Genomic DNA, 15,489 nt, shown 5'->3' on the forward strand with positions numbered 1-15,489 from the left:
CATAATGTTAAAATTAGAAATACGCTCACTAATGAGGAAGTATTAGAATTCAATGTACCTTAAGGTTCAGTTTTGGGCCCAATTCTGTTCCTAATTTATATTAAAGACTGCTGTTCTGGCAAATTGTAAGGTTATTTGTCCTCATATGCAGATGATACTGCCTTTTTTTATAGAGAAAGAAGCTTTGTCCGAATTTTGAAATCTATGACTTATTTAAAATTAGGTTGTGGTTAACCAAAAATGGGATTACATTTAAATGTATCTAAATTCAAATACATAACCTTCCAGTTAAAGGGTGAAAAAACTAGCAACTTGCATGTTAGATATCATAATCTCACTTGTTTTAAAATAGTTGACTGTAGTTGCGATAGTATTGATGAAGTCGATAGTATGAAATATCTAGCGGTAACTATCGATTGCAATCTTTTATGGAAAAAACACATTCTTAGTCTAAAGAATGAAATGTTATTTTATGTGAGAAAATTTTATTATCTTCTGGATATCTGTCCGATTGGTGTTCTAAAAATGCTTTAATTGGCTTTGGTTGAATTTCATTTAAGATATGGAATTGAGTCTTGTGTTCTTAATAAAATCTAACCTATAGTGATAGCCAGAAATATCTTATACGTATAATTTGCAGAATACCTTCTAGGACACATTCATTTCCGTTTTTTGTATCTTGAACTTGCTTCCTTTGAGGCTTTTATATTTGTTTACAGTACTTAAAGTTTTCTTTCTTAGGAGTGTAGATAAGGCTCTTAAATATAGACTAATTTATCAAGATATGCGAACAAGGCTAATTTTGTACTTCCTAAACCCTGGAAGGAGTGCATCCGTAGATTTTTCACAAAAAAAATTTCAAGACCCAACCATCCGCAGGAAAACTAATGCTTACGGTTTTTTGGGACTCACAAGGCCCAGTACTGGAACATTATGAGGAAAGGGGCACGACAATAAAAAGTGCGTGTTACAGTGAGATGCTTACTGCCAAACTGAAGCCTGCAATTCGAAGTAAACACCAAGGACTGCTGTCGAAAGGTGTTGTGTTGTTGCACGACAATTTCCGTCCACATACTGCTGTCCACACTGCTGAAACGCTCCGAAAATTCAACTTTGAAGTACTGGCTCATTCTCCGTATAGTCCTGATGTTCCCCCTTCTTACTACCACTTGTTTGGTCCACTCAAAGAAGCATTTACGGGGCCGTCAATTTATGTCGGATGAAACAGTGAAAGAAGCAGTGCATTCCTGGCTCGCAGCTTAACTGAAAACCTTCTTTTATGAGGGCATCAGGAAGCTTGTGCAACGATGGACTAAGTGTGTTGAAATGCAAGGGGACTATGTTGAAAAATGATGTACATGTAAGTTTCGTATTTGTATTGCAATAAAATGTATAACTACATTGCGGATAATAATTGACTTATCCTCGTATAATGTAAAAATATTAAAATTACCTTTTATTCTGTTACAGATTCGTAATGGAAAACAAACAGCTATACTAGCTGTAGCAATTGACAGTGGTTCAAAAGCAGGAAAGAAAATGGAAACTAGTAAAAAAGATATACTATTTACTATTTATAGGCCTAACACAGGGTTGCAGGTAAAATGTTTTAATGAAAATTACTTAGAACTATTTATTGCTCAGCTTATATTCTTACTCTTATTTTAATGTTTTTTTTTTTGTCTTCAGTCATTTGACTGGTTTGATGCAGCTCTCCAAGATTCCCTATCTAGTGCTAGTCGTTTCAGTATACCCTCTACATCCTACATCCCTAACAATTTGTTTTACATATTCCAAACGTGGCCTGCCTACACAATATTTTCCTTCTACCTGTCCTTTCAATATTAAAGCGACTATTCCAGGATGCCTTAGTATGTGGCCTATAAGTCTGTCTCTTCTTTTAACTATATTTTTCCAAATGCTTCTTTCTTCATCTATTTGCCGCAATACCTCTTCATTTGTCACTTTATCCACCCATCTGATTTTTAACATTCTCCTATAGCACCACATTTCAAAAGCTTCTAATCTTTTCTTCTCAGATACTCCAATCGTCCAAGTTTCACTTCCATATAAAGCGACACTCCAAACATATACTTTCAAAAATCTCTTCCTGACATTTAAATTAATTTTTGTTGTAAACAAATTATATTTCTTACTGAAGGCTCGTTTCGCTTGTGCTATTCGGCATTTTATATCGCTCCTGCTTCGTCCATCTTTAGTAATTCTACTTCCCAAATAACAAAATTCTTCTACCTCCATAATCTTTTCTCCTCCTATTTTCACATTCAGAGGTCCATCTTTGTTATTTCTACTACATTTCATTACTTTTGTTTTGTTCTTGTTTATTTTCATGCGATAGTTCTTGCGTAGGACTTCATCTATGCCGTTCATTGTTTCTTCTAAATCCTTTTTATTCTCGGCTGGAATTACTATATCATCAGCAAATCGTAGCATCTTTATCTTTTCACCTTGTACTGTAACTCCGAATCTAAATTGTTCTTTAACATCATTAACTGCTAGTTCCATGTAAAGATTAAAAAGTAACGGTGATAGGGAACATCCTTGTCGGACTCCCTTTCCTATTACGGCTTCTTTCTTATGTTCTTCAATTATTACTTTTGCTGTTTGGTTCCTGTGCATGTTGGCAATTGTTCTATCTCTGTATTTGAACCCTACTTTTTTTAAATGTTGAACATTTTATTCAAGTCTACGTTATCGAATGGCTTTTCTAGGTCTATAAATGCCAAGTATGTTGGTTTGTTTTTCTTCAATCTTCCTTCTACTATTAATCTGAGTCCTAAAATTGCGTCCCTTGTCCCTATACTTTTCCTGAAACCAAATTGGTCTTCTCCTAACACTTCTTCCACTCTCCTCTCAATTCTTCTGTATAGAATTCTAGTTAAGATTTTTGATGCATGACTAGTTAAACTAATTGTTCTGTATTCTTCACATTTATCTGCCCCTGCTTTCTTTGGTATCATGACTATAACACTTTTTTTGAAGTCTGGTGGAAATTCCCCTTTTTCATAAATATTACACACCAGTTTGTATAATCTAGCAATCGCTTCCTCACCTGTACTGCACAGTAATTCTACAGGTATTCCGTCTTTTCCAGGAGCCTTTCTGCCATTTAAATCTTTTAATGCTTTAAATTCAGATCTCAGTATTGTTTCTCCCATTTCATCCTCCTCAACTTCCTCTTCTTCCTCTATAACACCATTTTCTAATTCATTTCCTCCGTATAACTCTTCAATATATTCCACCCATCTATCGACTTTACCTTTCGTATTATATATCGGTGTACCATCTTTGTTTAACACATTATTAGATTTTAATTTATGTACTCCAAAATTTTCCTTAACTTTCCTGTATGCTCCGTCTATTTTACCAATGTTCATTTCTCTTTCCACTTCTGAACACTTTTCTTTAATCCACTCTTCTTTCACCAGTTTGCACTTCCTGTTTATAGCATTTCTTAATTGCCGATAGTTCCTTTTACTTTCTTCATCACTAGCATTCTTATATTTTCTACGTTCATCCATCAGCTGCAATATATCGTCTGAAACCCAAGGTTTTCTACCAGTTCTCTTTATTCCGCCTAAGTTTGCTTCTGCTGATTTAAGAATTTCCTTTTTAACATTCTCCCATTCTTCTTCTACATTTTCTACCTTTTCTTTTTCACTCAGACCTCTTGCGATGTCCTGCTCAAAAATCTTCTTTAGCTCCTCTTCCTCAAGCTTCTCTAAATTCCACCGATTCATCTGACACCTTTTCTTCAGGTTTTTAAACCCCAATCTACATTTCATTATCACCAAATTATGGTCGCTATCAATGTCTGCTCCAGGGTAAGTTTTGCAGTCAACGAGTTGATTCCTAAATGTTTGCTTAACCATGATATAATCTATCTGATACCTTGCAGTATCGCCGCCTGGCTTTTTCCAAGTGTATATTTTTCTATTATGATTTTTAATTTGGGTGTTGGCAATTACTAAATTATACTTCGTGCAAAACTCTATAAGTCGGTCCCTTCTTTCATTCCTTTTGCCCAGCATGTGTTCACCCACTATATTTCCTTCCTTGCCTTTTCCAATGCTTGCATTCCAATCTCCAACTATTATTCAATTTTCATCTTCTTTTACGTGTTTAATTGCTTCGTCAATCTCTCTGTATACACACTCTACCTAATCATCATCATGGGCGCTTGTAGGCATATAGACTTTAACAATCGTCGGTTTAGCTTTTAATTTTTACATGTTTAAATGTTTTTAAATTTTAATGTTGTACATTAATAACATTTTTTCCAATATTTTTTTTTCTTCTAGAAAAATAAAAAATTGTGCTTTCTTTAACAACTTAAAAAGTAATAGATTATATTCTTTTAAAAATTTAAAATGAATTTATTCAAGATTGCTTCAAGAATTATGAAAATTTGCTTACTTAGATAATTTTATTTTTTGAAATCTTAGATGTGTGTTCCGTATTGCCAACACATTAACCTTTTGAAGCGTAAGCCAAAATACAGCTTTATGTAAATAAAATATATGGATCACTAAACCCAAATATTGCTTATGGTATACTGTTTAATTCTGTATTAATATCCTTCTAGTATAGTTGATGCTTGAGGATCATTTTTATTTATTTTGTTTAATTCAGGTTTTTGCATTTACTATAAAACTGCCTGTTTTTCTCCAGTTATATTTCTTCTATTATTGTTATATACATTTTAACAATCCTTTAAGATTAAAATTGATTTGTGAACAGGACAGAGAAGGATGGAAACCTAGTTTATACCTGTCTTTAGACATTTAAATCAATTAAAAATTCATGAAAATAAACTTTTTTTCAGGGCTGTAGTAGTTAATCCCCCTAAAAACTTATATATACTAAAAAATTCTTAAATATTTTGCCCAAGAAATTAGAATTCAAATAAGACCTCCAGATCAATTGTCACCTAAAATGCATCATCATTAAAGGAATGCATATGTAGGAACTTTAAATATAATCCAATGACAGTTTTAAAAGTTTGAACCAAGTCTGCAGCATGAATTTCTTTTCAAGTTTTATTCTTTAATTTTGCTTAACTTTTTATATTTTATTTGGAAACATTAAAATTCTCAGTACATGATGTTTCAATACATGGAGTTTTTGCCTCGTGGTGCCACAATAAACTCTACAACATATTATGAGACCTTAAAAAACTGCACCATGGTTATTAATTCAGGCTGCAGACTTCTATGACGACTGTTCAAAAACTGGTTGCATGATGCAACAAGTGCCTTAATATTGGTGGCAATTATAGAAAAGTAGATTAAAGTACAGGCTTTCACGTAAACAAATTGTTAATGAAGGAAATGTATGTTTTTACTGGAAGATAATTCTTTCCAGCCTTGCTGGGCATAATTTGACAATAGTAAATAACATTTTATTATTAATACACAGTTCTAGTCAAACTTCAATTTAAAGTAGGCTCTTTCCATCCTTTAATCTGGTAATGGAATCCTTAAAGGAAGTACTTGTTTATTGTGCTGGAATTCTTTCTTTGTTTGTTTACAATGTAAATCATATTGAACCTGATAGTTCGCTGTTAGTGAATTTGTAGTTTTTTTATTAATGTTTTCTGGTGTTTTAAGTTCAAAATAAATAGAGTGAATACTAGATGTCACAGCATTACGCTGTTCTTTTATCTATTATTTATTTAAATACTTTACAGTTCATGTAAGTCATTGATTTTGACATTAGTGATTTAAAAAATGTAAAAGTAAAAAACTATTTATGAATATACTTTCAATAATATTTTGTTTTAAGTTTTGATAATTTAATTTTTTTAGTTTGTTATTAATTTGTCTTTTCATTTTTGATAAAGCCTAGAAATAAGTATGAAGAAAACACTTTAAAATGAACCCTGGTAATTGATACAGTTATTTGAGAAACAGTATAAGTCATGTAACTATAATTTTCAGAAAATCAAAAAGAATGTTCTCTCTGTTCAACAGATAAAGCTAAAAATACTTGAAAAAAATTACACAATTATTTTAGACCCTATGTTAATTTCTGCCACATTAAAAAGTATAAAAATTTATTTTTTAGTAAAGGAAAATGGCTTCCTATTTCGCTTGACTTATGTTGTTTCTCAAACTCACAGAATTCTGTACCAGCTTTTACCGTATTTCTACTCTATTTATGAGTAATTACGTCAGGGAACACTTCTTTTTTTTTTTAATAAAACAACATTGTATGAGATATATCAGATCATAATGCAATGTTAAATATTTATTTTAAAAATTTATTGTTTTGTAATAAGAAAGCATTTCATTTCAAAAAGCAAACAAGGTAAGGTTTATCATTAGAACAATTGACTTTTTATCAAAATGACAGAACATGAACTGTAATCAATTATGAAAAATAAATAAAAAATTGTCAGTCATTGACATCAAGTACCTCCGATTCATTCTCATTCTTTTCTGTAGTAGGTCGGCTACATAAATCTCATAGAAGTTTTTCACTTCTTCATCAGGCAGGTATTGCATTAATTTTTTTATATTTGTAACTTTTTTTTATATTGAGTGGTATGTTCCCTGTAAAATATGCACAAGTGACTGGCATAGAAAGAATCTCTGTATTTGTACTTCTTAATTGAAATGTGTGCTTTTCAATGCCACCATTATATTTTCTTGCACTAACTTATCTATCTATGCGATTAAAAGAATATGAGAAATTCATGAAGAACTGGCTAATTTTAAAGTATATTTTCTCAACTTTGGGTAATTTACTTCTATAAGTTTCCACAGAAAGCATGTTTCTGTTAGAAAAATTTGGGCTACCAATTTTTGTAGTCAACATTGTTCAATTCAGGAAGAGTAGCAAGGAATTTGTTAGTATTGGAACAATTCAAAATTAAATCCAGATATTCTTGTATGGTGTAGATGCAATCATAAGATTTAATTTTTCTTTTTATTAAATTGAAATCTCGATCGCAAGGTTAGAATGAGTGCCCACTGATTGGGAAGTATTGCTCTATCGTTCTGAATTTACCTAAGGAGACTAAAGCAGACAAAACGCGTATAAAAGTATGGTTTTTATTTTGCACACCACATCCGTCTGAAAATATGTGCAGGTCTTTAACCCCACTAATGTTTCTTTCCAGGTAATCAACCACATAAGAAGAAACTTCATTAGGCCCTTTGGTGTCTGTGCCTGCTTGGTACAAAAATAGTTCTACACTGGAATCTTTCAAGTTATGTATGCAAAACACACTAACTCTTAACTGGCGCAAGTAAAATGTTTCCTGCGCAGGAATATGTGGCAGCTGTAAATTTTGCATAAAATCAAGCAAATAGCATTTGATTTATTTTTGTTAGTTCTGTGATCTTCCTTATTGTATTGTAAAATTTTTTTGATTTCCAGATATGAACCAGCTTTTCAGCTACATACACCCTTTTTGCAGCATCACAAAGGTGTTTACTTTTGATTCTCATTTCCAATTTTTCGCAACTACAGAATGTATCATCTTGTGGACTTCCAAATTATAATGAAAAGTGTTCTATGAATATTTTAAGATAAAATTTGTAATTAACATCTACTTCAGGATATTTCATTTTTAATAAATCACGCATAAGAACAACATTTAATTTTTCACTTTAGTAATATTATCTATTAGTATAATGAGCAATCTTGCTTGGGAAGGATGATTGATATATGTTCCCTAATTAAATTTATGATCAATTTAGGTTTTGCATTTCCTGGAGTATTTTTACTAGTCCATGTAATCTTCACCTGTAACATAAGCTCTTTTTATTACATTAGCTTTATATTCAGTTAAATTATGAACTCCTTTTTATGTTTTCCTTTTCTCTACTACAGTACTTTCATCATTATTATTATTTGAAATTGAAATTAATTAACTTTGACATAAAAATTAAATAACGTCTGTATCAAATAATATTAACCTCAACACCAATGTGAAACAACACTACATAACCTATTTTGTTACACTAATAAAAAAATAAGCTGCTCGCAAAACTGTTCATTTAAGAAACCACATGAGTTAATTGACTAATGTGGTTATTCGCTGGAATGTGTCTATGCATGAATATACATAGACACAAATACAACATTTATATGTTGTATAAATACAGCAATCTCATTTTTGGAAAAATAGTGATTATGGAGTTTCTCAAATGACTGATTCAATTGTAGATTAGGGTTTGTAATAGTTTTACAATCATACAGCTTAATAATAAATAAAGGTACAATATTTTGTGAATTGTATAAAAAAGTGGAATAAAGTAATGAAAGATTTCTGATAATATAAGCATTAATTATTATTTAGAAGTAACTATAAAGAGCTTGATGGAAAGGGTTGCCTGTTTTTATTTCCAGTTATAAAGTTCAAGCAGAAGCTTTTGCTAGTGGCAAGAATTTCGGAGGAATTGAATTTAAAGCATTTATCTAGCTTTAGTGTTTAAAAAAATGACCCATCATATGGGATAATTTTTATGAAGCTGATTGTGTTAATGCCATGACAGTAGTAGAATGGAAAAATCATCTCTTGTAAAAGAAAAAAATGCAAAGAACATATACATTGGTGATGAAACTGGATTTTTTTTAGATAACTGCTATCAAGATCTTTGACAATATGATACATTTATTGTTATATATTTAGTGACAATGTAATAGTCTGTTACTGTATTTGTTGAAATGATATTAATTTTTATATTAAAATATAATATTTAGCATCGTTTCATACATTTTTGTGTATAATAATTACCCTAATACCGATTAATACTTGGAACAAAATTCATCAGTGAAATATTGATATAATAAATAGTGAAATAATTTAATTAACAAGTTTTAGTCTTTTACAAAATAATAAAAAAATTAACCACAAAAATCTTTTAACTCTTTATTTATTGAAAACATAATATTTTATAGCTTCGCCAAGAATCGCTAGCTGAATTAGAAAAGAAATACAAAAAGGTCTCGACAAAAGATGCTGAAAGCCATTGGACACAACAGTATACGTCATCAGAAACAACTTGTTCACATGCTTATTGGTAAGAAGATTTAAATATATATATATATATCTTTTCAATAATTGTATAACAATAGTTGCTCAGAATTTATGATTTTGTTCAAATATTAATTATATAATAAAATATTATTGTAATATTTTAATTAGAATAATGCTGAAATAAATGTGCACTGACAAAGATAATGCTGCACGATTAAATGAATGCTTTTGAATTACTTAAATTAATCATCGGTTCAAATATTACATTATTGGTAGTTAATAAAGTCATATATAAGTTGATAAAAATGTAATTGATAACTTGTTTTCATTGAATAATAATTATACAAACTTGCTTTTTTTTAAGTTTCTGTTTTAAAACCTTCTCATCATTAAAATCGTATGTCAACTTTTATGGCTTAGTGGTAGGATCTCGGACTTTCATCTGGAAGATCCCAGGTTCAAAACTTGGTTGGGCTGGCATATTTTCATGCAAAAGCTACATGCTTAGTGATGAATTAATCTATGACAAAAATTGTATCTTTATTTATTTATTTATTTTTGATTTTATGAATTGATATATTTAAAAATTCAAAATTTTTATAATATGAAGTTTACTCACTGTGCATGTTTTTCTATATTTACAGTTTTTATTTTGGGTCAGGTTTTCTTATCCTTACATTATCTCATGATTGTTACTTAAAAAACGGAAGCTGTCAAGATTTAAGTTTATGGATGTTTGCCACTTGTTTACTGTTGCATCTATGGATGTTTCTTGATGATTTATAATGTAATAGTTACTTCTCTGAACTCGTACAATAATTATATTTTAGAACAAAATATAATATCAACCTGTGAGCATGATAAAAAATTACAAAAATCCTCATTTAAGTCATTGTTTATCAGAATACTCACAATGTAAAATTATTGTTAATGTTTGATTAAGTGATAGTTTGGTGAGGTCAGTTGCATCATAAAATGAGATGAGTTGTGAGATGTAAGTAAGTTGTGAGATGTTCACAGTGTGCATTTAAAACTATATTAATAAATCTGTGAGTGTTCAAATCAATAACCGCCTTAGTTTAATACCTTGATTAGGTATACTAATTCTATATCTTAATTTCGCTGATTCATAATTCAAATAAATAATAGTCATTGTTCAGCCATGATAAATATAATTTAATATAATCTTTAAATTTTACACTATAAATTTATTACATTGTTGAATTTGCTATGAGTTGATGAGTACGTACATGATGATAGTATGAAGTGTCAAGTGCCTAACCAATAATTTTTGTATATTTTCCTTTTCTGGTGACCTATTACTTTCTGCTGCAACATTTCTTATTTATTATTTTAGTGTGTCATTTATCGTTTTGTTTTATTTGTTTTTTTCAATAGGCGAGGAAATTGTAAGAATGTTACTTTAGGACTGGATTGTGAAGTTGGCTTGAGACGACGAACATACAATGTCTTAGCCGGTTCAGTCCTTAGTGTTTGGTCTAGAGTCGAAAATGTGCTTGCACAGAAAACTGGCCACAATTCCAAAATGCAAGTTGTCCGTTTACGAACGGGAGAAGGGGTTAAGATAGTTGGTAAGTGATAAAAAGTACAGGTTTCTTAATTCATTGAATTGACATGTTTATAATTTTTGCTAGCACATTTTTCTTAATTTAATTGTTCATAAAGGCTGTAGCCATCCCAGAACTTTTTTACTATTTTGTAATTAAAGTAATGTTTTTCTTTATTTAAATTAACTGTGTTTAATACAGTAGATAAGGTAAAAGGCACCTGTGACCATCCTGATAGTATCAAGAAACAATGTCTATGAAAGTCAGAAACATTTCCTGTTGTAAAATTGTGCTTTCAGATCTTTTCCCAGAAAGAAGCTCTAAAATGATCTGGAAGCACAATTTCACATATAATATTTAGAAAGTGATTGTTTTTTTTAAAAAAAAGTTATCATTTTTTCATAATAGTCAATAAATGTTATTGAAAAAATATGCGTACTTTCAACTTAGTTTTTAGGTCAATATTAGTATGTTTAAAAATAGCAATATCACAGTCTGTATACTAAAAGTATACAATATAACCACAATAAAAACTAGAAGGGTAGTATAATTAGTGCCCTTACTAATAATATAAGAATACTCGTACAATATATAAAATGAGAGGTAAGCTTTTTTTCTTTTTTTGAAACCATATATCATCAATTAAAAATCATAGAAATTCAATTCATTGTTAATTATAAATCTGTTATTTTCTTAATCTATTGATGTGCAATATCCATAATAAAAACAGGCCATTTTCAATTAATTAAAAAAAAGTACAGATTTTTGCTACATTTTTCACATTGATAGAATTTGAGACCATAAAGCTTGTGCAGTTAACAACAAAAAGATTTTCTTTTGAAACTGATATTGTATGTGAGCGAAGTTTTAGTCCTGTTGTAAAAATTGTTCAGTAGTTTAAGAAATTGTTTAATAGTTGGTATTTCCTTTCCTGTGGTACTTAGTAAAATGGTTTGGTGAACGCAATTGTTGTTATTCTTCTATTAATAAGAAAGTAAAGCTGGATAAAATTCTAGTTTATTTAGAGATTTTTCTACAGATGAGTGAAAGAATTCAAAATTTAAAATATAAGTTTAGTAGTAAAATTGTGATTGAGCATGAACCATGATCCAAACATGGATGAAATACTGGTATAGACGTACAGTTGTTTAATTCTAGACCCTGGAACTGTATTTTTCCAGCCATTTTTAACAACTTTGTCACCCAACAGTAAAAAGATTTTAAAATTGTATTAAAATGTGTAAAAAAAAATCTTAAAAGATGTCAATTATAATATTTAATGCATATTAAGCTTTACTTAAGATTGTAGCGTTTTGAAAATAGTTAAATTTATCATAAACAAAGAAACCTAACCATGCAACATCATTCACTTTTTCTTTTACATGAAGGATGCAGAAGGAGGAAAAGCAGAACAAATACATACTATATAAATGTATACCTAATACTCTTATTTTGCTTAAAACTAATGGATCTACCTGACAGTAATATGGCTTAAATTATTTATTATATTGTACAATTTATTAATGATATCAGTAGGACAAGGAACATGTCACAAAATCAACAATTACCAGTTAGTGGGTTTAAGAAATATTTCTCTGGAAAATATATTAAGTCAAGATTTCAGTTAACATTATTAATACAGAGGTAGATAAACCTAAAAGCAAATTTTCTATCTTGCAATTTATCAAGAGCACATAGTGAAAGTAATTGCTAGTTAGCCAAACTAACTTATAGATACTGAAATGTCTTAGACATTGTTTTCCTGATGACATCCTTCAGGTGAGAACAGCTGTAGTACCTTTCTAGCTTTTATTGTGGTTATATTGTGTACTTGTAAATTTTAAACTGTTCATTTTATTAAAAAATTAGTTTTGTTTAGAATTTTACAACCTAAAATTTTTTTGTAACAAATTTCTTCATGTAAACGGGAATTAATAATCCTGATTTTAGTATCATTTTAACCAAATGTGGAAACAGAAATTTCCATACCTGGAAATTGTTTTGTATCAGTAAGTCAAGACTAAAATAAATTGAAAACTGCTTAATTTCATTTGGTGATAATTACCTCAAAAGTGATTTACGTTTTAGATTTGATAATAAAAAAAGTTAATATAGAATTGTAGAAAGCCATATAAAGTTTCATGTACACTTCTAGGTTGATATTACTGATTGCTCATGATTGACAAATTATATAGATAGCTTTGATCTGAATCCAAGCATCTAGTTATGAACATTATGTCATTCACAAAATATGATAACTATTTTATAGAAAAGCTCATTTTTCCATGGGAATACTTATAGAGACTTTTTAGGCATTAGCATGCAAAAAGGGCATCTACAAAAGGAGGAGGTTGTACGATTCCAAGAATCTTTAATTTGGATTTCAGTACTAAAATCCTTAAGAACTAAATAAAAATGTTGATAATCATAATTCAAGCACAATTTAAAATTTGCTAACCTATCATTATTGCACAAAGTACTTTATGACTGTTGTTAATAAACATATGCATATATTTTTAATTTTGTTTTTATGTTGTCTTTAATAAACAAGTAGTGGGTTTAATACATAATGGGTCTGGGTTAGCCTAAATTGCATCGCTTAAAGTATATGGTTTTTCAACATCTGATTTGGGATGTAGCATCCTGGAAATTGAATAGTGTGAAGTAAAGTAAAATCCCATTATCCAAAGTCAAATTTTAACTAGTTCCTGTGGATCAATTAAGTTCAACATGTGGTTTTTACTATGTGCTGTTGGCATTTTTTGGTGTCTAACAACCAGAATTGTCAACAAATAGGTCATCTGCATTTGGAATGAATGCAACTCATTGTCTTAAAAGAACAATCTGGTTTTTGTTTAATTATATACAAATAAAATATTGTAAATTACACCATGTTTTTTTTTTAATTAAAAAAAATATACTACTCATTTTTTTCGAGTCTGCTACTCATTTCATTAAGTCTTCTACAAGTTATCATTACACCACCATTATATGACTTATTACCAGTTTTTTAGCACTTCAACTGGCTTCCATGCTAGGCTTAAAATGGTTCTATTGTGTTTGTAGTGGCATAGTATTATGAAGCCATGAGACTAAGTATCTGTGTGCAAAAACAGCTATTACATTACGTTTGGGCTTTATATTTCCCTCATCTGTTGGTGAGCTGTCAGAATCAGATGTTATATACTTCTGTATTAATCTAAAAGTGTCCAAGATGACAGCCTTCTGCATTGGCAGGAATAGTTGAAACATCAAAGGACTTAAATGCTTTATGCAGTGAGTGCGGAATCTCGCCCATTGATCCCAGAAGAGTGGGAACAACACATATCTTTCTGGTCCCAGATTTTCTTCACTTAATCCAACAAATCTCTGGTGTAGTTCGCCATCTCTTCTCAGTACTTTCTCTCAAATTGTTTGCCAGTCGAATTGTGATATTTATAAGTCAGTGAACCTTTTCTGCTTATTTGTCATTACAATACCAAATCAATTATATTCCACCAACTTATCTAAGAGAATCATATTGTTGTAGCAAACATGGTACCTAGAATTTTCGCCACAAAGGAGTATACCGGAAGTACGGAATGGAGTCTTCCAAGTATTTTCAGATCCAAATCTACATGCTTTTAGAGTATTTACCCAAGTTGATGATTTGTATAGTCTAGGAGCCAAAACCTGACAATCACTAATTTTTTGTGTCCAGTGGATTCATTGGTTTTCCCAAAGTCTGAAGCAGCCATAGGACCTTTCACTACATGCATCCTGTTACTCAGGGTGCTGACGACCCTATCCTTGTGGCAAATACAAGGCCTTCAGTCTCAGTAAACAGGCACCTTCTAGCCATCAAAAGAAAGCATCGTAGTCCACCTCCCCACGCATGAGAAATTCAGTGAATAACCCCGGAGCTGTTTCCTGAAATCTGCTCAATTTCTCATCAAATGTGGGCAGCCTCAGCCAAGAGTTAGAAATCATCCTCATTTAGCTGTAGAGGAGTTAAGTGAATATTACCTCCCTATGAAATAAGCTAAAGATGCTGCTTATTTCCCTAAAGAAATCCTGAGGTTCTCCAGCTGTTTTACATCTAGATCAAGGAAGTTAACGACTCCTTTACAACTTGTCTTCCTGACTAAATGAAAGTGCTCAACTAAGCTGTTTGATATACCCAGAACTTCATAAATATCATGTAGATGATGTGATTTAGCCCCTCAAGATCCATTTTTGGCCACTTTGAAGTATATCAGAACTAAGCATAACAGGCAGAACTAGAAATGTTTTTATCGCTTTTGTTTTATTAGGACTGCTCAATTGGGAACTCATGAGAGCCTTAGCAAGACTTGTATAGCCTCTCTCATGTGGCCATAGTTCAGTCCCACATCCTCCAAAAACATCAAGGTATGTGTAGTTTTCACCATGTTCCATAACTGTCATGAAACCAGGAGCATCCATCATAGGCACTCCACGTCCTCATCCTGCAGACACTGACCCCCTCCAATGCATTAATCCAGAATTTGTTTGCTCAAACACATGCACGGTTACACTGAACTGTTCAACCAACTTAATGAGCCATTTTAAACCTCCTTAGTGTATCAGAAAAAGCTTCATGTTATCCATTTACATGAGGTGGCTGAAACTATATTGGCCTAATTAGAAATACTTATTTAAACAGATCTCAGAATTGCTACATTACGGGTTCAGTGCCAAGCAGAACTAAAGGAACTCAAGGCATTTTCTTAAAAAATCTCTTTGTCGATGTTTACATCTCCAATCTTAGTTTGAGCCTTGTTCAGAGTACACAGCTGAAGACATGTTTGCCACTTTTCCATAATCCTTCCCAAAAACTTAATGATAATGGGATCAACCTTATACAGCCCCAGCAACTCCAGAAACCAGGAGTCTGGTACTGAGTCAAAAGTC

The 15,489-nt window shown here is 31.0% G+C and overlaps 1 protein-coding gene across 2 annotated transcripts in view; it reads left to right on the top strand.

Moving 5' to 3' along the window:
• Positions 1-15,489, top strand: part of sno (Protein strawberry notch) — a 141,058-nt gene that overhangs the window by 114,242 nt on the left and 11,327 nt on the right. For both annotated transcript variants that reach the window (XM_075362614.1, XM_075362615.1), the window contains exons 23-25: positions 1,471-1,599; positions 8,932-9,053; positions 10,409-10,602. In XM_075362614.1, coding sequence (XP_075218729.1) covers positions 1,471-1,599; positions 8,932-9,053; positions 10,409-10,602 — 445 coding nt within the window. The remainder of the gene's footprint in view (positions 1-1,470; positions 1,600-8,931; positions 9,054-10,408; positions 10,603-15,489) is intronic.

Source organism: Lycorma delicatula, chromosome 4, assembly GCF_047948215.1.
Source record: "Lycorma delicatula isolate Av1 chromosome 4, ASM4794821v1, whole genome shotgun sequence".
Classification (NCBI taxonomy): domain Eukaryota; kingdom Metazoa; phylum Arthropoda; class Insecta; order Hemiptera; family Fulgoridae; genus Lycorma; species Lycorma delicatula.